Below are 23,229 nucleotides of genomic sequence, written 5' to 3'. Positions count from 1 at the left end.
ATTAACATCATTTGTATAATTATCTACAATTTTTTGGTCCAGAATTATGACTTTTGATATAAGAAATTTCTTTTGTAAAAATCCTTCTACTAGTGAAAATTTGTATTGTCTTAATGAATTACTAAGGTACTGAAAGGTTAAGTGACTTGCACCCAGTCATAAAACTAACATATGTTAGAAAGATGACTTGAGCCTAGGTCTTCCAGATTGCAAGATCTGCCCTCTATCCACTACGCCATACTATCTCTCAAATGACCACTCAATAATATGGAAAATAATAACTTTGTTGTTTTCTTCTTACTTATTAAATGTTCTAAGTCTGTCATTAATATTCAGTAAGCAGAATTCCCTCCCTCCCACACCCAACAGCAAAATGTACTTAAAAAATAATTTTTATATAACGGTTTTAATCAAAGAATCTCAGAAGTTATTTAGTCTAATCTGTAATTGAATAATCCCCTACACAACATATCTAAAAATCATCATACAGATTTAACTTAAAACCTTCCAATGAAAAAGAACCCACTAATTCCTCCTCAAAGGGAATACATTCAAATGTTAGAGAGCACTAAGAGCATTTCCTAGAAATTTATTAAGCCTAAATATGCTCTTTATCAACTCCTTAACAATTACTCCTAGTTCACACCACAGGAGCTAAACAAGATAAGTCTATTTTTGATTCACATGAATCACTTCTAAATAAATGCAAATTACTATAAGAGATCATACAAATGGGAAAAGGACTCACATATATAAAAATATTTACAGCAGCTCTTTCTGTGCTGGCCAAGAACTGGAAACTGAGGGGATGCCCATCAATTGGAGAGTGGCTGAGCAAGTTGTGATATATGAATGTAATGGAATACTATCATGCTATAAGAAATGATGAGCATGCAGATTTCAGAAAAACCTGAAAAGACTTATATGAACTGGTGCTGAGTGAAGTGAGCAGAACCAGAACACTGTACACAGAAACAGCCACAGTGTGCAATGACTGAATCTGATAGACTTAGCTCATCTCAGCAATGCAAGGTTTCTGAAAGAACTCCAAAAGACTCATGACGGAAAATGCCATAAACATCCAGACAAAGAAATATCGAGTCTGAATACAGATCAAAACATACTATTTTGCTCTCTTTTTTTTTTCTCTCATGGATCTTCCCAATCATTCTAATTCTTCTATATAACATGACTAACATGAAAATATATTTAATAAGAATGCATATGTAGAGCCTATACTGCATTGCATGTCATCTTGAGGTGGGGGAGGGGAGAGAGGGGTAGAAAATTTTAAATTTATGGAAGTGGATGTTGAAAACTAAAAATAGAAAAATTTATTTTAAAAATAAAAATTAAATTAAAAAAAGAATATAGCGAGGAGGCAGAGTCAAGATGGTAAAGTAAAAGGTCACAACTGATAAATCTCCCCTAAAGCCTCTCCTGTAAAATGAAACACTGAACAGAATTCTAATGGGAAAATCAACAAAAAGTCACAGCAAATCATTTTTTCAGTCCAAGACAGCTTAGAAAGAAAGAAAAAAGAAGTCTACAGACACTGGGGTAGGGGCTAGCCAGGAGTATGGTGCTGAAGAAGTGGCACAGAGTGGTTATTGCATCAAGCAGGTGATGGTGGGGAGCAATGGTGAAAGCAGCAGCAGCACGAATGTACATGGAGGAACTACAAACATGGTTAGAAAGAAATCCCAGGGGACGCTTGTTCTGACATTAGGAGCAAGGTCAGGTGCCATTTGGCAGCTCTGTCACATATTACCCATATCAAGGTTGTGGTTGCAGAACAATAGGAATCACATGGTAGTAAGGGCTCTACCTGAATAAGAGCACAGCATAGCCCAAGAATGCTGTGACCACACCTCTCTGTAAATCACATCACTTAGGAGATACCAAAAATTTAGAGGCCCCCAGATCAAGAAAGCAGAAGGATGAAACAGACAGAATCCCAGGCTAGTTATCCCCCCAAAAGAGAGAAGGGCACAACTTAACATAAAATCCAAAGTCAAAAAGTAGGCTGGAAAAATGAGCAAACAACAAACAAAGAAGTTAACCATAGAGAGGTATTATAGTGAGAGAAGCTCAAGACACAAACCACGAAAAAGACAATAACTTTAAAACATCTATAAGTAAAGCCTTATAGAAAAATGTAGATTGGACACAAGTTTAACAAGAATTCCTAGGAGAGCTAAAAAGAGTTTTTAAAAAAGCAAAAAATTATTTTAAACAACAAATAAGAGGAATAAAGGAAAAAACTGAAAAAAGAAATGAGTGCTACTCAAGAAAAATATGAAGAGAATTAACTTGATAAGAGAGACAAAAAATATTGAAGAAAAAAACTTAAAAATCAGAATTAACCAAATGGTAAAAGAAGTACAAAACTTGACTGAAGAAAATAATTCACCCCAAATCAAAATTGGTTCATTGGAAGCTGACGACATCATGAAAAATCAAGAAACAATAAAACAAAGTCAAAAGACTAAAAACAAAATAGAAGAAAATGTGAAATATCTCATATGAAAAATAAACAACTGACCTAGAAAATAGATTGAAGACAAATAACTGAAGAATTATTGGACTTACCTGAAAATCATGTTTTTTAAATGAGACATAATATTTGAAGAAATTACAAAGGAAAACTACATGTATATCTTAGAATTAAAGGGCAAAGTAGAAAGGGGGAAAAAATTCACCAGTAACCTCCTGAAAGAAATTTCAAAATGAAAATTCCAGGAATATCGAGACAATTTTGCCAACAGGCAAAGAAACCATTCAAATTCTACAGAATCATGGTCAGCATCATACAAGACCTAGCAAATTACTACTAAAAAGGTATGAAAAGCTTAGAATATGATTTTCTGGAAGGCAAAGGAGCTAGGATAACAACCAAGAAGAATAAGCTACCCAACAAAACTGAGTATAATGGTTACAGAGGGAAAATGGAAATTTATATAGAAGACATGATGAAATGACCATACTTGAATAGAAAATCTGACATTCAAAAACAAACACTCAAGAAAAGAATATAAAGATAAACATGAGAAATCATAATGATTAATCATGGTTAAGCTGTTTATATTGCTATATGAAAAAAGGCTACATTTAAACCCTAAACAGCATTATCATCATTAGGGCAGTTACAAAGAGTCTCTTTAAACAGAAGGTATAAGTGCGAGTCTATTATGTGAGGATGATGTCAGAAAAAGACTAAAAGGATAAGAAAGAAATGCACTAAGAGAAGAAGGAAGTGAGAGAAAGAATGGAGAAATTTATCTCATACAAAACAAGCATACAAAGAAGAGTTTTTACAATGAAGAAGAAAATGGGTGGAGGGAATACTAGAAACTCACTGTCATCTGAACTGCTTCAATGAAAGAAGCCTATATATACACAGAACTGGGTATACAAATTCACCTTACCAGAAGTAGGAAAGGAAGGTTATAAAAGAAAGGGGAAGGGGCAGAAGAAAGAGGGTAGACTAAAAGAAGCATCAGTCAGAAGTAAAACAGACTTTTGAAATGGGATGGTGGGAGAGAAGGAGATGGAAAGGCAGAGGGAAAAGGAAACAGAGGAGAGGAGAGGAGAGGAGAGGAGAGAAGAGGAGAGGAGAGGAACAAATAGAAGAAATAAGATAGAAGGAAATACACAGCAATCATAGCTGTGAACATGAGTGGGATGAATTCACCCATAAAATAGAAGAGGACAGCACAATGAATTAGAAACAAGAATAGAGCAATATGTTGTTTACAAGAGACACACTAAAACAGAAAGAAACACAGAATTAAAATAACGTGCTAGAACAGAAACTATTATGCTTCAGCTGAAGTTAAAAAAAAAAGCTGGGGTAGGAACCATAATATCAGAGAAAGCACAAACAAAAACAGACCTAGGTAAAAGAAATATTCAGAGAAATCTAAAAGGGACCATAGACAATGTATTAATATCAATTAATATCAATACTGCACATATATGAACAAATGGTAGTATATCATCTAAATTCTTGAAATTAAATGAATTGCAGGAGAGAAAATAAACAGTAAAACTATAATAGTGAGGGATCCACTTTACCCCTATCAGATCGAGTATATCTAAAATTAAACAAGAAAGAAGTAGAGAGATGAACAGAATGCTTTAAAGTCAAATAAGATAAATCTCTGGAGAATTTTGAATGTGAATAAAAAGGAATATAGCTTTTTCTCTGCTACGCATGAAACCTTCACAAAAAATGACCACATATTAGGACACAAAAACCTTCAAAAATTATTGCAGAAAAGCAAAAATATTAAAATCAGCCTTTTCTGACTATGATGCAATAAAAAAATACATTCAATAAAGGGCCTTTGAAGCATAACTTAAAAATTAATTGGAAATATATAATCTAATTACAAAGAATGAACAAACAGAAGAACAAATCATAGAACATATGCAATAATTTCATTAAAGATAATGACAACAATGAGACAACAGAACAAATTTTGTGGGACGTAGCAAAAGCAGTACTTAGGGGAAAATTTATATCTACAAATGTTTACATAAATTCAAGAAAGATTAGAGTAATCAATTCGGCATTCAACTAAAAAACTAGAAAACCAACAAATTTTAAATCCTCAATTAAACACCAAAAAAGAAATGCTAAGAATAATATGAGAGATTAATAAAACTGAAAGTTAAAAAAAAATCAATCTAACTAATAAATAAAACTAGGAGGTGTTTTTATAGGAAAAAAATAAAACAAATAAATCACTGGATAATTTGATTTTTTTTAAAGAGAAAAACAAATTAGCAGTCTCAAAAATGAAAAGGGCAAATGCACAGCTACTCAAGATGAGATTAAACTTATTATTAGGAGCTATTTTGCCCAACTTTAGGCCAATAAAATGATAATCTAAATGAGATGGATGAATATTTTTCTCTTTATTTTTCTGGCTTTTTTTCCCCATATCATAACTAATGTGGAACTGCTTTACATGACTTTCTAAGTACAATAGGTATCATTTTCTTGCTTTCTCAATGAGTGGGGGAGAAGTAGAGGAAGACAATTTAAAACTTACAATATTCAAAACAAGTGATTTTTTAAAAAATAGACTACAACACTGGTAGAATTATGAAGCGCTCAATGTATTATAGAATACAATTTGGATCACATAAGAAAAGTAACTAAATTGCTCATTTGCTCAAGAAAACTACTGGGCATATAAACTAAGGATATCAAAGACAAACACAATGGTCCTATATATACACCAAAATAGTCCCATTAGCAATTTGGGAGGAGGGAACCAAATAGATACTCATCAATTGGGAAATGGTAGAACAAGCTAATGAATGAATAGAATAACTCAGAAATAGTTGAGGAAATCTTTATGAACTATTGCAGAATAAAATAATTAAGCAGCACCAAGAGAATATCCATATTAATTATGATTTTTTAAAAAAATCCACTAACAGACATCAAATTTCAGACCAAGGCAACTATCAATCTTGATTTATCACATACTTCACTGCTGCTGGTAAAAAGGTATTGGTTGCGGTTAAAAAATGTTGCATGAGCTATATGTCCTGATTTGTACAATGATGGATTTTGACTGGTGCTTCTTTGTTATAAGGCACAATTCTACAGAGGAAGGGGCATTTTGGAAGTAAAATGTGAAATTTTTAGATTTTATACTGAAAATGTTTATATTTGAAGGTGTTGATATAATCCCTTCAATATTACAATATTATCTGTACTCTGATCAAAACCATTAGTTTAAAAACAGAGAGGTAGATAAAAGGAGTAGACTTGAAAAGGGAAAATCAGAAACAATGGAATTCAATCACTCAGTGTTCAGTAACCAGAAAATATAAAATACTTAGGGAAGATCTCCCTATTTAACAAAATCTGTTTGGAAAACTGGATAGTAGCCTGGCAGAAATTAGGCTTAGAGCAATATCTTACACCATCTTATAATACATTCAAAATGGATATATGACCTTAATAATAAAGATCATACCGTAAGAAAAATAGAAGAAAGTCACACACCTTTCACAGCTATAGGAGTCAGGACATATATTCTTAACCAAATAAAAGTTAGAGGCAATTACTAAGGGTATAATAGATCATTCTGATTATGTTAAATTGAAAAGTTTCAACATGCCAAAAAAATATGAATATATCTTCAAAAAAAAAGGTTAGTGGTCAAATAGGTGGAAAACTTTTGTTTTTGACAAATTTCTCTGAAAACAGTTTGATATCCAAGGCATATGAACAATTAATAGATATATACAGATATATACATATTTATATATGCACACACAAACAAATGATCAAAAGCCATTACCCAACACATAAACGTTCAAAGAATACCAACAATCCTTGAAAGAAGTACAAACTAGGAAAAAATGCTCCAAATAACTTATAATAATAAAAATTACAATCAAAACAATACTAAGAAATTGGCACACTGCATACCATGCAAATTGGGAAAAATTACAAAAACAGGAATACTTAATATTAGAAGAATTATAGGAAGGTAAGTACTCTAGTGTATTTTTGCTACAGCTGTGAATCAGTATAACCATTTTTTAAAGCAACCTGGAGTTTTACAAATCAAGTAATTAAAATATACATATTCTTTGAGCCAGATATTGCACTATGAAGCTTACATCAAAAGTTGATTGACATGAAAAAGGCACACAAAGATATACACACACGTATACATATATGTGTGTGAGTATCTGTGTGTATGACAACACTCTATAGAAAATAATTGGAAACAAACTGGATGCCCATTGATTGAGAAATGACTAAACAAACTGTGGCACACGAAACAGTGGAATACTACCATACTATTAAGACATGACATATGTGATGAATACAGAGAAGAACAGAAAGGTCTATCCAAACTGAGGCTGAGCGAAGTAAGCAGAGAAAACACTATATACAAAAATTACAACAATGTAAACAGAAACACATGCAAAAAAAATCAAAAGTGAATGTGGCAAAATCACTAAGAACAAGCATGACACCAAAGAAGATACCTCAACTATACACTTTTTCAGAAGGGGCGTCTTCAATATTTTTACAATGGCACATTTTTCAGGCTTTTTAGATACTAGTAATCAGTTTTGCTGATATTTTCTCTTTTCTGTATTTTCTGTCTATTATATGGGGTGATTTCTCTTGGGAACAGGAAGGGATGGGATATTAAGGGGAAATTTTGGTAATGTAAACAAAAATCAACAATCTTTGCTTTCTAAAAAAACACCAATTTTTTTTTTAAAGAATGAGAAAAAACAATTTTCTTCTTTTATTATTTCTCTGTCACAACTAATTCCATTTTTACCTACTTTCCTCAACACCACCAATCCATCTAGGTAAATAAAAATTTGTGACACAAAATTCATGAGGTTCATGATGCAGAAACTGCCAGATTGTATATAGAAAACTTTTATGTTTAAGAGTATTGGTCTCTTCCATTTCAATTCCTGCAGTAATAAAGGATTATCCTTTCCCTCACAGGAAACAATACTAATTGCGCAAAATGATGACTTCTGGTCTCTTCAGAGTCCCTGCCATGGCTACAATCTCTTTCAACAAGTCAAAAGTTTTATCACTGACCTTCCCAATATGCACAATGGAAGTTTGCCCAATGTTGATGTAAATTCCAAATGTAACTGCCTTTAAGATTAATGTCATATCTCCAATACTGCCAACTTGGAAAACAATAATATTTAAAGGAATAATTTCAACTCATAAATTTTTATACTCTAAAAGTATAGAGAAATGGGAGATAAATTTATGAAATTTTTTTATAGACAACCCTGCAGAAAATAGTTTAAGCTACAAAATTCCTGAGCACAATGTATCATTAAGTTTTTAGTTCTCTGGATTTCCTTGTTTTTTACATGAAGTCAAGAACTTAAAATTCTCTTGATTGTTCTCTAGATTTCCTATTCTCATACTTATTTCCTTTTATTTTTTCACCTTAGACACTTGAAAATAAATCTGACAAACCAGAAGGTCTGATAACAATATGTTTAGTATGGTATCTAGAACAACTACAAATTATTTTCAATTTATTCACCTAATAAGTCAACTTCTGTAAAAATATTTGTTACACATATTCTTTTGTCCAACCACTTCAAAAAAAATTGTTCTAGTCAAATTATGTGGCAAGTTGTTGTATATGCACTGTGCTTAATTTCTAAACTTGATCATAACCATGTTTTCCCTCTTTTCCCGAGATTACAATAAAACACTGGGGGGTAGCAATATGAACTAGTCAGTTAACAAATTATTTTTGAATACCTCCTTTTCCTACAATATACTTAACCAAGAAACATTTCAGTCATTCCTAATTTCTCTCTCAATGCCATTCATTCACTCTATTCAACAAGTTTCTTTATAGAATTCATGTTTCTCCAAAAAGGTAATATATTAACTGCTATCAATATCAACCAATCATGATCCTTGTTCCTATTACCCAAATCTCTAATAACCGTTGGTACTTATCTTCCTCACTACCGAACCTCCTTCCACCCCCAATCTTCATATCCTCTCATCACCACCATTTTACTGGCACCAGTCACAGGACATAAGATCATTTTTTTCTTCAGAAAACAGAATGTTTTATATCTTATGGCTAGACACAGACCTGAAGTGAGACATGTGCAAGAAATAAATCTTATGAAATTTATTTTAGAAAAAAATCATGTCAAACTCTAATCTCCAGAAAAGGACCACAAAATTCCCACCATTTTCTCTATTTATTCAGCTATGTTTTTTAATCACATAAGAAATTTATGCAGCATCTTAGTCTAAGGACACATACCCACCTTTTCATTCTACTAATTAATTCTTTAAAGTGACATTTTGTCTTTATATACTTCATTAAATTAAATCCCCATTAAGAATACATTATATCTTCAAGCATTTTGCCTAAGGTATTTTATTATTTTTAATTTTGAACTCATGTTTCTGCAATTTAAGAAAAGCATGGAAAAATATAATTTACTCCTCCCTCCTAAAAAGCAGCTTGCTATTCAATTGCAAAATGTCAATATTCAGTATATGTTAAATAAATATGTTAAAAGAAAACTTTGAACATGTAATATTGTTTAGTATACGGATTTCTAGTAAACAGTAGCAAAACCTTTATTATTTATATATTTATTATACTAAGTAATCATTACAGTTTTATTTCAGTTCCAAAACAAAAATTTCTTGGTTCTACTTCATATACCATAATACTAACTAAATGTGAAATATCTACTTAAAAGTATAATCATTTGACTGACAGATGAAATAATTGCTTTAAAAATGCTTCTGAGTCATTTTGTCCTTACCTGCAGGCATGAACCATTACCGCATGCAGTGACTGTTCCATTTCCTAGCACAGACTTGAAGAAGCATCATATCTATCTCACAAAATGTGACTAATCTGTGGGTTTGCAATTCCGAAGCTATTTACAAAGGGCACTCCCTTTCCATATAACAACATATTTAACACAATAAAAAACCCATTTTTTTCGATGTAGATTTAACAAATAATCTTAGTAATTGTATATTAGCCCCCCAAAAATAAAGGAAGAAAAACAATCTAATGTTAGCATTTTTTGAAAGAAACCAAGGAATTCTTTATTGTTAAAAAAAATTTTTTAAGGTTTCAATGACTGCTATACATAAACCAGCAATATGCTATATAGTCATTTGCATGCTGCAGCTGGTTAGATTTCACTATTTGTTTTTAAAAAATCCATAATCCTCTACAAAAAAAAAAGAATAGTTTAACCAATATGAATATAACACAAAAAACCAGCATACAATAAAATACATTATATTAAACTTGACAAGAAAAAAAATATACTGGTTTGCTTCTTAGCAGTGCTACACCATTAATTGTTCATGCAAGAGATGTAGCTGTACCTTTCTGAAGAGGACGACTTCTCAGAGTTAACTGACATCAGCAGCTCAATCTTCTGCTTGATTTCTGGAAAAATCAGAAAATATTCACAACCAAGATTGCCTGCCCTTGCTATCCAAAGTCTTTTATCAAGAGATTTTTCTTCTCTAATCCCTTTTGTTCAGAACGAGGCCACAAGATTCACAGTACTTCTGCAAAGACTGTGATTCAATGGTGCTATAAAGGAAAAAAGCTCCAGAGGCATCAGGCCTTGCTAAACTATGCACATGACTGTTTATGAAAGCAGGAAGTACCATTTCTTTTAAGCAGAGGGGTGTTTTCTCTTTTAAGGCTGAACTGACATATATTTACAAGACAATTCTGGTTTCTGAAAATTTAAGCTCAAAGGACAAATTGTGAATTATGCAAAGACTCGACCAAATAGCTCCCAGATACTAAGTAATTAAGTATCAGAAAGGAACGGGCATATATTCATCCCTAAGCTGCCTCCATTTCACAAGACCTGAAAAATATGGCTCTGTGAATCATTTTTGTTGCTTAAGAATAAAATATTAAATCAGTATTCCAATTTATAGACTAAAAAATAAAGGATGAACAAGGATTACACTTCCATGTTTGTCCACAATTAAAAATATGTATAGCGTAACATTTTCAAACATACAAGCAGAATGATTTCTCATTTTATACCTTAAGAGTTCTACCCCCTCCTTCTGGCTCAATACAGTAACAGGGAACAGGAAGCCCAAGTAAATGATCTGATATATTATACTCTGCCTTTTAGGAAGAGACTGACAATGCCATTCAGAAGAGAAATGTAAATGTTGGTTCAATTTCATTTAAAGATAATTCCTTATTCTGAATTGGGAAAGGGTAGGTAGAGAACAAAAACAATGCAGAAAAGGGGACGAAAAACAAAAAAACCTACAGTCTTGCAAGAAATTCATTTAATTCAAGTATGTGTATATGTATATACATACACATGTATATATACATGCAATTTATTTATTTTCTCTATATAGTAGGTTTATATGTATCTATCAATATATATTAGATATAGATATATGGATATATATTTATTTTTCCATTTATTCTCTATACAGATTACATATAGCAATATACATCAATATAGAGAGTAAAAATAATTAGACTGTATATATACAGATAGAAAAAGGAAGCAGAGAAAATAAATTTCATATAAACATGCCCAATGTGTTCAGTGAATAATTGTGTCACATATTTTGTACTGAACTTTAATATATATTATACATGTAGAGCTCTAGATTTTTTGTGGCATATACTATGAAACTATGAAACTATGAACAAGTTGCTTAATTTGTCTGGGCCCCAGTAACTACATAAATAATTTTCTTCCAAAAAATCATTCAAAGTGTATTTTCATAATACGAAGATGACAAACAACATTCAACAGTATTTTACTGAAATATTTTAAAACTTCAAAGTAGATTTCTCAATACAGTATCTTTTATCAAGTCTTGGGGAAGGAAATTTAGAGAAAAACAATCCCCACAAAACAAAGCTTTCAAAGATATCTGAATCTGGAGTCACACAGTCTAGTAAAAGATTCAAGGGGAATGGGGAAATAAATAAAGACAATCATTGCAGAACTGATAAGATTTCCTATATGGTATTAAAATTCAGGAGTACAAATTTAAACTCAATTATATTTACACTATTTTTCATAAAAATACCCAAATTTTCTTTCACTTTCAAGACAGTGACTAAATATAACTTCAAAAAAGGAAGGTCAAACATTTTTAAAAGGTTTAGCATTTTTTTTTTTATATTCTGATAAAGGCAAAAGATTTAAACCAATGTAATATGTATAAGTTACATATATGTGTATATATGTATGTGTGCATATATGTAAGTGTATGTGTGTATGCGTGTATGTATATATATACATATACACATATTATATATACATACACACACACACGCACACACACATATATATAAAAACATAACTGGAATCATCAGGGAAATTCCTGATATGCTCTACAGGGACACAAGGCATGGTCATGGATGTGTGTACCTTAGCTCCAATGGGAGGAACATATTCTGGCCTCTTACAAAAAGACAAGCATAATCAGGGTCCCCTGGTTGGTGCTCAAGTATTCCTATAACCCACTGAGCTATCAAAGCTGTTTGACAACAGTGCCCCTCGAGCCCACTATATGGGGCGTATACAGAGTAAGGAAAAGAGTTTCCAATTTATCTGTTAATATAGCTAGCCTCTTGGACTTCAACAAGAGTCTTTCCTTGTGGCCAAATTCCAGAACTCCCAGGTGAAAGAGAAAATATTGCAAGCAGCTAGAAAGAAACAATTCAAGTATTGTGGAAATACAATCAGGATAACACAAGATCTAGCAGCTTCTACATTAAGGGATCGAAGGGCATGGAATAGGATATTCCAGAAGTCAAAGCAACTAGGACTAAAACCAAGAATCACCTACCCAGCAAAACTGAGTATAATACTTCAGGGGAAAAATTGGTCTTTCAATGAAATAGAGGATTTTCAAGCATTCTTGATGAAAAGACCAGAGCTGAAAAGAAAATTTGACTTCCAAACACAAGAATGAAGAGAACCATGAAAAGGTGAACAGCAAAGAGAAGTCATAAGGGACTTACTAAAGTTGAACTGTTTACATTCCTACATGGAAAGACAATATTTGTAACTCTTGAAACATTTCAGTATCTGGGTACTGGGTGGGATTACACACACACACATGCACACACGCACACACACATAGAGACAGAGTGCACAGAGTGAATTGAAGAGGATGGGATCATATCTTAAAAAAAATGAAATCAAGCAGTGAGAGAGAAAGATATTGGGAGGAGAAAGGGAGAATTGAATGGGGCAAATTATCTCTCATAAAAGAGGCAAGCAAAAGACTCATTAGTGGAGGGATAAAGAGGAGAGGTGAGAGAAAAACATGAAGTCTACTCTCATCACATTCCACTAAAGGAAAGAATAAAATGCACACTCATTTTGGTATGAAAACCTATCTTACAACACAGGAAAGTGGAGGATAAGGGGATAAGCAGAGTGGGGGGGGGGGGATGATAGAAGGGAGGGCATGGGGAGGAGAGTGCAATTTGAGGTCAACACTCATGGGGAGGGATAGGATCAAAAGAGAATAGAAGTAATGGGGGACAGGATAGGATGGAGGGAAATATAGTTAGTCCTATACAACACAACTATTATGGAAGTCATTTGCAAAACTACACAGATTTGGCCCATATTGAATTGCTTGCCTTCCAAAGGGAAGGGGTGGAGAGGGAGGGAGCTAAAGAAGTGGGAACTCAAAGTGTTAGGATCAACTGTAATGTTCTTACCACTAGGAAATAAGAAATACAGGTAAAGGGGTATAGAAAGCTATCTGGCCCTACAGGACAAAAGAGAAGACAGAGACAAGGGCAGAGAGGGATGATAGAAGAGAGAGCAGATTGGTCATAGGGGCAATTAGAATGCTTGGCGTTTGGGGGGGGAGGGGAGAAAAGGGGAGAAAATTTGTAACCCAAAATTTTGTGAAAATGAATGTTAAAAGCTAAATTAAAAAAAAAAAAAACAAGAGTCTTTCTTTACCACACCCCCATCCTCTTCCTTGCCACCAAACCCTTAGCAATAGTAAGCGCACTCATGCAAGAAAAATAATACATACTTGCCTATGCAAAACACAGATAATACCTCCTGTCCCTGGTTGTCTCTTCTGTTTTGTGTTTCTTTCCTTGAGCCCAGGTTACCAAACAGAGATCCTGGAGTTGTGTTCCCCAGCCCTCTGTCAGTTACAGCTAAATTCAACAAGTGAAAAGGGCTGGTTGCCCAGTAGGTAATGTTCAGAGACAAATCTCAGAAGGGCACCACTGCTAGGAAGATTCTGTAGCTGAAAAGACTGAAGAGCCATGCCTAGCTGGCCAGAAGTCCTTACTTTTGAGTTTCTTGTACAGAGCAGATCTGAAGTGCAGCTCTACAAAGTTGTCTTTACGTCCCCTACAAAGTAGGACAGGAGTGATGGGATACTGTTTCATGTTTTCACTATTTGTCAACATGTGCTTCTGAGACTTCTGTTCAGAGTATTTCTTTTGGGACAGAGGAATTAAATATCTGCCCCATGCCTAACATCTAGGTACCCTGAGTATCTTCTCTAGAAGGGACTCTGCTAATTCCTATATGAGGAGACACCAGACATAAACTATTCAACTTTTAAGAGATTTTTTCTGGAACTTGGGGGGTAGGGTGGGGACAGAATGAATCAGACAGTGAAAGAAAAAAACCTGCTTCCCCCTTTCTTTGGGTCAAGGCTCCCTCGCATTGGGCCCAGGTAAACTTTTGTGAGAAAGGAACATTCCATGGGTAACAAAAGAAGAGTAAAATATAGCACATAACACAGTGCTAGGTTCAAGTGTTGCCTCCAAAACACGCAGGCTTTGTAATCCCAAACAAGTCACACAACCTCCTAAGTGTTTCAGAAAATTCTCTAAGATTACAAACTGCAGAACAGTTTTTGTTCTGTAATGGTAGAGGAAATTTCCTTGCCTCAGGCTAGCTCTCTATAACAATGAAACTACAGGTCCAGATCCTCCCTAATCCTGACTGAAGATTGTAAATTATAAAAGTCTATAGAAAAAAATAGATGGCACAGTCACACTGTAATTCTCAACAACCTTACAAATGCTAAAAAGAAATGCTGTCATCTTAAATCCATACCATCCAACCTGGCATAGAGTCATAACGACTGCAACTTGGCAACATGTACACTGCACATTGGGAGGGTAAAAACCAATTAAGTATTTTTAAAAGTCCAATAAACACAGCATGTGGCTGTTCAGTGCCCCATTGGTATATATTTTCATTATGGTATCCCTCAAGAAATAATGGGAGTACCCAGGTATACCCACAAATATGAAGATGCTCATCATATTTATATTTTTTGATATATCCTTTGTAGTCACTGCTATGCCCTGCTCTATTCATGTTACACTTTAATAATAGTCTAACTTGAATTTCTGTCCTAGTTCATTTCTTTAATAATAATTAACTGGACAATTATAGAATCATGTGATTCCATAAGGAAAAAACCTTACTGATTTTCTAGGGATGGGTACCAGCAATCTTAGAATTAGAAGGAAACTTAAAGATTATCTGGCCTACCCTCTTCAACAAGTAAAATAATTAGCCCAAGTCAGTCACTCAATCAACAGGCACTTTATTAAGAGGCACTGAAGAAATGAGAACAAAACCAAAATAATCTCTCCCCTTAGGGTTCTATGAAGGAAAATGTACACACAAGCATATGTAAAGGATAAATAAATAAGAAGTAAATAAGGGAAGGAAGACACTAGAATTAAGAGGGACTGGGAAAGATTTCCTGTAAAAGATAGGATTTTAGTTGGGACTTAAAGGAAGCCAGGGAAGTCAATAAATAGAAATGAGGAAAGAGAGCATTTCAGGCATGGGAGACAGCCAGAGAAACTGCCCAGAGCCCAGATATGGAATGCTTTGTTCATGGGAGAGCAGAAAGGTTAGTATCACTTTACTGAAAAATAGAGGGAAAGCTCTCCTACTTTCCCCTGAATCAGATCACTTTGGGAGCAATGACAGTTTGCAGGTTCCTAGTCTATCCTTGAGATCCTGCAATAACAAAACAATGAGGAAAGCAGCAACAAGAAGTACACAGTGTCTCACTGCAACATCAAGTTCAATCATGAAACTGGCTAGAAAAATGAGCAAAAAAAAAAAAATTCCTCTATAAAAAGCTATTATGGTGACAGAGATGCTCACAACTCAAATCCAGAAGAGAATGACTCAAAAAAAAAATTTCAGCAAAGCCTCAAAGGAAAACATAGCTTTGACAAAAATTCAACTAGAATTCCTAGAAAGGGTAAAGCAAGACTTTCAAAAAGATTTTTAAATTTTATATAGATAGAATGAGAACACTTGAAGGAAAAAGAAATGAGAGTCATGGAAGAAAGAATTGAAAGTAAGAGCTTTGCAAAAAAAAGATCCAAAATCTTACCTAAACAACAAATACTTTGAAAATCAGAATGGACCAAAAAGAAGCCAACAACTTTATTTCACAGCAAGAAATATTAAAACAATATTAAAAGGTTGAAAAAAATAGAAGAAAATATAAGGTATCTCATAGCATAAAAAAAAGAAAGAAAGAAAGAACTGCTCTGGAAAACAGATAATGGTGACAGGGATGTTCAAGACACAAATATGAAAGATGACTCCAGAACAAGCAAAGCCTCAAAGCAAATTACAACTTGGGCACAAATCAACTAGAATTCCTGGAAGAGAAAATTTGAAAATTTTTTAAAAAGAGTTTAAATTATTTTTGAGTTTAATTTTTTTAAAGAGAGAATAAGGCCACTTGAAGGAAAAATGGAAAAGAAATAACAGCTATGAAATAAAGAATTAGAAAAGGAATGAACAGTTTGCCATAAGAGGTCCAAAACCTTGCCTAAACAACAAACTCCTCGAAAATTAGGATGGACAAAAAAGAAGCCAATGACTTTATGATGCAATAAGAAATATTAAAGCAAAGTCAAAAGGCACACACAAAAAAAACAGAACAAAGTATCTCATAGTAAAAATTATCTGACCTACAGATCGAGGAGAAACAAATTTATGAATCATTGGACTATTTGAATGCTATGACCAAAAAAAAAGAGCTTAAACAATCTATTTCAAGAAATCTCAAAGCTGCCCACATCTCCTAGAACCAGAGGACAAAGTAGAAATAGAAAAAAATCAAGTTCACCCACTGAAGAAACCTCAAAATAAAAACTCCTAGAAACCTCAAGTTCAAAATTCAGAACTTCAAAGTAAAAGGAAAAAAAATACACCAAGCTTCCAGAAAGGGAAAATTCAAGTATCAAAGAATTGAAGTCAGAATTATGAAGCAGTAGCAATCATGAAGTAGTAAAGAATTTGGAATATGATACTCCAGAAGACAAAGGATATGAACTACAGTAAAGATTAAATTACCCAACAAAACTCCATAGAAAACTACAAGGGGAGAAAAGAACATTTAATGAAAAAGAGGACTTCCAAGCATTCCTGATGATGAAAAGACCAGAGCTGAGGAGAAACTGTGAAGTTCAAACACAAGAGCAAAGAGACCCATAAAAAAGGTAAATATGAATGAAGTGATAAATTGCTTACATTCAAACACGGGTAGATGATACTTGTCTTCCCTCTGAACTGTCGGTATCAGGATTTATAGAAAGAGTTCTATTAGACAAGACATGGGTATGATTTTCTTACATCTTCATGATCTTAAGAATTGAAAGAGAGAGAGGAAGAGGAACTCAGTGAGGAGTGGGGAGAAGGGAAAAGAAGGTTAAGGAGAATTATCTCACATGATCAAGGTACACAAATAAACATCTATACAAATAAGGGGAGTGAGGGGAACAGCTGACACTTGAACCTCACTCTCATAGGAAGGAAGGAAGGAAGGAAGGAAGGAAGGAAGGAAGGAAGGAAGGAAGGAAGGAAGGAAGGAAGGAAGGAAGGAAGGAAGGAAGGAAGGAAAGAAGGAAGGAAGGAAGGAAGGAAGGAGGGAGGGAAGGAAGGAAGGAGGGAAGGAGGGAGGGAAGGAGGGAAGGAGGGAGGGAAGGAGGGAAGAAGGGAAGAGAGACAGAGTTGGGTACAGAAATACATTTCACTCAACAGGAAAATTAGGAGAGAAAGGTAAGAGAGATTAAGAGAAGGATTATTCCTAAATGAAACACTAAGGATATACAAAACATATAGCTTTTTTGAGGAGGTAAAGAATGGGAATCCAAAAGGTGCCCATAAATTAGGGAATGGGTGAAAATATTAAGGTATATAAATATGATGGAATACTACTGTGCTAAATTCTCATCAACATAATGACCACCCAGGATTCCAAAGGACTAATTAGTTAAACATGCTATTCACCTTCTGATATAAAGAGATGAAGGACTCAGAATGCAGAATGAGATAAATATCTTTTGGGGACATGGCCAACGTGCAGATCTGTTTTGATTGACTATATATGTTTTAATGGATTTAGTTTTCCTTACATTCACATGTAGGGTAGAGGTTGGGGGGTGAGGAGTCAAATTCTGGCCAATTATAACAAACTTTCTTAAAATTTTAAATCTTAATGGAGGGAAATAGAAGATCAGAAACAGTATTACCTCATAAAACAAATGAAAATCAGTAGAAGAAAAAATATGTTTACAAGAAAGCTTGGCATTAAAACTGCTTTACAATCTAGTTCGACCCACCTCTCTAAACATATTGATATGAATAACACGAATAATAATAGCACCTAACATTTATATAGCACTTTACAGTTTCCAAATAGTTCGACATTATTCCATTTGTTTATCATATATTACTCTTCTTCACACATTCTTCAATTCACCCAAATTAATTTTCCTGCATTCCTCACACATAGTCTACCTCCCATCTCTGTACCTTAACGTAGGCTGTCTATTGGATAGACAACCCCTAAAACTAGTTCATTATTATTTGTGATATCTTGGTAGAACATTAAAACTAAATAGGACAGCAATCCAGATTGTCCTTGAGAAATTAGAAAGTACATTTAATGTCATAAAGTTTAGATCTCAAAGGCTTAGCCTTTTTACATCAATATGTCATATACCTACAAGTCACAGAGTATCACTGTGTCTGGAGAAATAAAGTTGAAGGTCACCAAAAACATAATACAGAGGAACACAATAGGCATAAGTAGGCTAAAACATACTACCAATGAAAAACCACAGAAAATAAATGGCATAAAGACTATCATAAAGATATATAAACAGAAAACTAGATCAAGCAATAATGTAGTAAAAAGAAAAAGCTTATAAACAGCACAACTGTTCCAAATATATTTACATGATGATGATGATGATGATGATGATGATGATGATAATAGCTAGAATTTATACAGAATTTTTAAGGTATGCAAAGAACTATACATATATCACTAGACCTTCACAACAACTCTGTAAGGTAGATGCTATTACTCTGCTGTTTTACAGATAAGGAAACTGAGGCTGAAAAGATTAAGTGGCTTGCCCAGAGATATACAATAAGTGTCATAAATATAAAGGAAAACTCTCAGTGTATTGAATAGATCCTTACCCCCATAGAAGATTCACAAGACGACATAAATAAGATTTCCCCAGGGTTACAATATGAACCACTGCAGAGAACACAGTGATGAAATCACAAAGTATCTAGCAGCAAGATAAAAATCTAACATAAAACTACTTAGGAATTCACACAAATTTCTAAGAATAAGATATATACCCCAACATCAAAATGGTCAAAGGATATTAAAAGCAGCTCTAGAAATTAATGACACAAAATACTGATAATCAACTAAAAAGTTATTAAGATACCCTAGTAATTAGAAAAATGTAATTTTAAAAACTGAGAGATATCATGACATCCATTAAATTGCCAAAGATATTTATAAAAGAATAAAAGCATTGGCAAGCAGTATAATATATTGGAAAGAAAGCCAGTCTCAAAGTCAAGAACCTTCTCTTGACATGCTAACAAGTCACTTTAACCGTCAATGATCCAGGTAATCTCTAGGACTCTAAGATCCCATCCCCATTAGTATATTTCCAGCAACAATGAAATGATAGAGAAAAAAGAGCAGAGAGACGGTAGGAGAGGGGCAGAGTTGGGGGGGGGGGGGAGACAAAGAGAGAAGTAGGAAAGAAGTGGAGGGAAAATAAATGAAATGAAAGAAGTTGCAGGGCAAGGGTAGGGGGAAACGGGGGGAAGAAGAAGGAGGAGGAGGAGGAGGGGGAGGAGAAGGAGGAAGAGGAGGAGGAGGAAGAGGAGGAAGAGGAAGAGGAGGACAGGGGAGGAGAAGGAGGGAAAGGAGGAGGAGGGGGAGAAGGAAGAAGAAAGAAGTAGTAGTAGCAATAGCACCAGCAGTAGCTGTCATCATCATAGCAAGCATTTATGTAGTGCTTCAAGGTTAAAAATCACTTTATAAATATTTTCTCATTTTACCCACACAAACACCCTGGGTGCTATTATTATCCTCATTTCATACATGAGGAAACTGAGGTGAAAAAGTTAAGTGACTTGTCCAAGGTCCACAGTTCAACCATCTGAAGAAGTATTTGAACTTCAGGTCCAGCACTGTATTCTGCCAACTAGATGACCAAGTGGGGAGAAGGGAAGAGGAAGGGAGGAAGAGAAGAGTAACAGAAGAGAGAGAAGAGAAAAATTTAATGCTGGTAGAAATAAGAGAGAAAAAATATCAAATGATACACTGCTTACTAAAGGAGTAGGGGATTGTTCCAAGCTTTTTTTGAAAACAACATGGCATTACACAATTATACCCTCTGACCCAAGAAAGTGAGCACTAAACTACGTCATGAGAATATTAATAGGAACACAATACCTATCTATACAAATATATTCACAGTATTATTATTTGTAATTTTTTAAAACCCTAGATGTGTCAAGTAATTCAAAACAACTGTGGTATATCAACATGTCAAGATTATATCATGCCATAAGTAATTATAAAACATATAGAATGCAAAGAAATATAGTATGACATATGAAATTATACCAAATGAGGAAACAATGATGAAAATAACATACACACTGACTTAGTCATAAAGTTAAAATATTATGTACATTGGATTACTGTCTGAGAATAGCCTTTGGCTCAGAAGAAGTTTCACTCTATCTTCCTAGGATCTAAGCCTCCATTTCACCTCCTGATTATCTATCACCAGCTCCCAGACATGCCACTACACACCTAAATTTTTAGTCCTAGTTTTTGTTATTTTCCATTCTAATTGACACTACATTTCCATTCTAATTGGCACTACATAGTTGTGTACAATTCTGGCTCTCTCTGTAACTGGGGTACAGGGGGAAACTAGCCAGTGAGTCTAGTTTTTATGAGCAGTGGGCTCAACTGATGCAATCTCCATGAAAACTTTGGAATATTCACGGACATTCTGTAACTTATCTTGTTCTAACCATGAAATAAAGAGGAAGCTTTTGACTGATGGGGGAACCCTAATTGGGCTGCATTCACAATGTACTAACCAGCCAGATCAAGCCTCTACCTTTTGTTCTTTTCTCCCTATCAATATTTGTGGAGACAAAATTTTCTTTAAGTCTCTAGATGGGGACAAACCTTGGGCTCTTTCCATCCAAGGTTGACACATGGCCCACGAAGACAGGTCTCTGTTCTTTGTGAATATTATTTTCTGTTTTAAAAGTGTATGACAAACAACTATGACCTTGTCAGAATGGTAGCCGCAAGAGTTCTGGGACTAGAGGCTACACTGGGTTTTGTAAATAGATAGCCTAGCATTAGGCCCTGGAAAAACAACCTTTGGGACCCAGCTCAGTATCAGTGGAGAACTCATCCCAAAAATTAAGCTGCATTTGAGACTGAACCTGGTGGGACCAATACTACGTAGAAATTATTTTAAATTTGAGCCTACTTTCCCCAGAGACTGAGGCAGAAAGGAAGAAGACATTTTGCTGTTCCCCAAGTGTTTGCAGAGGGGGATGTTTATACTTTAGTTCTTGCTAATCGGTGTTAATTTGTTAAACAGAACTTAAGTATTAATCACTGACAGCTAACAATGGGTGAAACACACCAGAATGAGAACTAGAAGGGATGGTATTAGAAAAGGACAATCCAACTATTCAGAGGTGCACCATGACCCTAAAAGGAAAATGTACCTAGCTTTACTCTGGAGGGAGTGAGTTCAGAGTCTTGTTTCATCTTGATGGGTCTTCTTGTCTCCACCACCACCACCACCACAAAAAAAAAAAAAAATCTTTTTTTTGTAAGGACTACTCATGTATAGTTTATTAAAGGACATAATAAGTGGCATTATGTATCAGAGTATACAATGGTGCTAAGATTTTATCCATAATCACTCTACTGCATATAAATTAAACCAAAAAAAGTAAAGATTAAGTAAAAAATTCAAGTCAACAGCTTGCTAAAGGTGACCCAAAAAATGCTGAACAAAATAACACCTTGAAAAATAAGCTAACTCAATTGGCAAAAGAGGGTGAAAAAGCCAATGAAGAGAAGAATGCTTTCAAAAGCAGAATTAGTCAAATGGAAAAGGAGGTTCAAAAGCTCACCGAAGAAAATGTTCTTTAAAAATTAGAATGGAGCAGATGGAAGCTAATGACTTCATGAGAAACCAAAAAATTACAAAACAAAACCAAAAGAATGAAAAAATAGAAGACAATGTGAAATATCTCATTGGAAAAACAACTGACCTGGAAAATAGATCCAGGAGAGACAATTTAAAAATTATGGGACTACCTGAAAGCCATGATCAAAAAAAGAGCCTAGACATCATCTTTCATGAAATTATCAAGGAAAACTACCCTGATATTCTAGAACTAGAGGGCAAAATAAATGTTGAAAGAATCCACTGGTCATCTTCTGAAAGACATCCGAAAAGAAAAGCTCCTAGGAATACTGTAGCCAAATTCCAGAGTTCCCAGGTCAAGGAGAAAATACTGCAAGCAGCTAGAAAGAAACAATTTCAGTATTGTGGAAATACAATCAGGATAACACAGGATCTGGCAGCTTCTACATTAAGGGATCAAAGGGCTTGGAATAGGATATTCCAGAAGTCAAAGGAACCAGGATAAAACCAAGAATCACCTACCCAACAAAATTGAGTATAATACTTCAGGGGGAAAAATGGTCATTCAATGAAACAGAGGACTTTCAAGCATTGTTCAAGAAAGACCAGAGCTGAATAGAAAATTTGACTTTGAAACACAAGAATCAAGAGAAGCATGAAAAGGTAAACAGGAAAGAAAAATCATAAGGGACTTACTAAAGTGGAACTGTTTACATTCCTACATGGAAAGATAATATCTGCAACACTTGGAACTTTTCTCAGTACTTGGAGGGATTATACATACACACATACATACATATACACACACACACATACACACAGACAGAGGGCACAGGATGAGTTGAATAGGAAGGGATATCTAAAAAAAAAATTAGAGTGTGAGAGAGGAATATATTGGGAGGAGGCATAAAAGAGGCAAGAAAAAGCTTTTTCAATGGAGGGGAAAAGGGGGGAGGTGAGAGGGAAAAAGTGAAGCTTACTCTCATCACATTTGGCTTAAGGAGGAAATAACATACATACTCAATGAGGTATGAAAATCTATCTTACACTACAGGAAAGTAGGGGAGAAGGGGATAAGTGGGGTGGGGGGATGATGGAAGGGAGGGCAAATGGAAGGAGGGAACAATTAGAAGTAAACACT

At 34.3% G+C, this 23,229-nt stretch overlaps 1 protein-coding gene across 5 annotated transcripts in view; it reads right to left on the bottom strand.

Moving 5' to 3' along the window:
- The window catches only part of SRPK2 (SRSF protein kinase 2), a 278,675-nt gene that overhangs the window by 187,941 nt on the left and 67,505 nt on the right, over window positions 1-23,229 (bottom strand). The window contains exon 2 of one of the 5 annotated variants that reach the window (XM_072653125.1): window positions 9,914-9,977. The exons of the other annotated variants lie outside the window; for them this stretch is intronic. Within the exon in view, the coding sequence (XP_072509226.1) occupies window positions 9,914-9,951 (38 nt within the window). The 5' untranslated portion in view covers window positions 9,952-9,977. The remainder of the gene's footprint in view (window positions 1-9,913; window positions 9,978-23,229) is intronic. 5 annotated transcript variants of the gene reach the window in all.

This window comes from Notamacropus eugenii, chromosome 3 (assembly GCF_028372415.1).
Source record: "Notamacropus eugenii isolate mMacEug1 chromosome 3, mMacEug1.pri_v2, whole genome shotgun sequence".
Taxonomy (NCBI): Eukaryota; Metazoa; Chordata; class Mammalia; order Diprotodontia; family Macropodidae; genus Notamacropus; species Notamacropus eugenii.
This window is presented reverse-complemented; position numbering and strand designations above follow the sequence as displayed.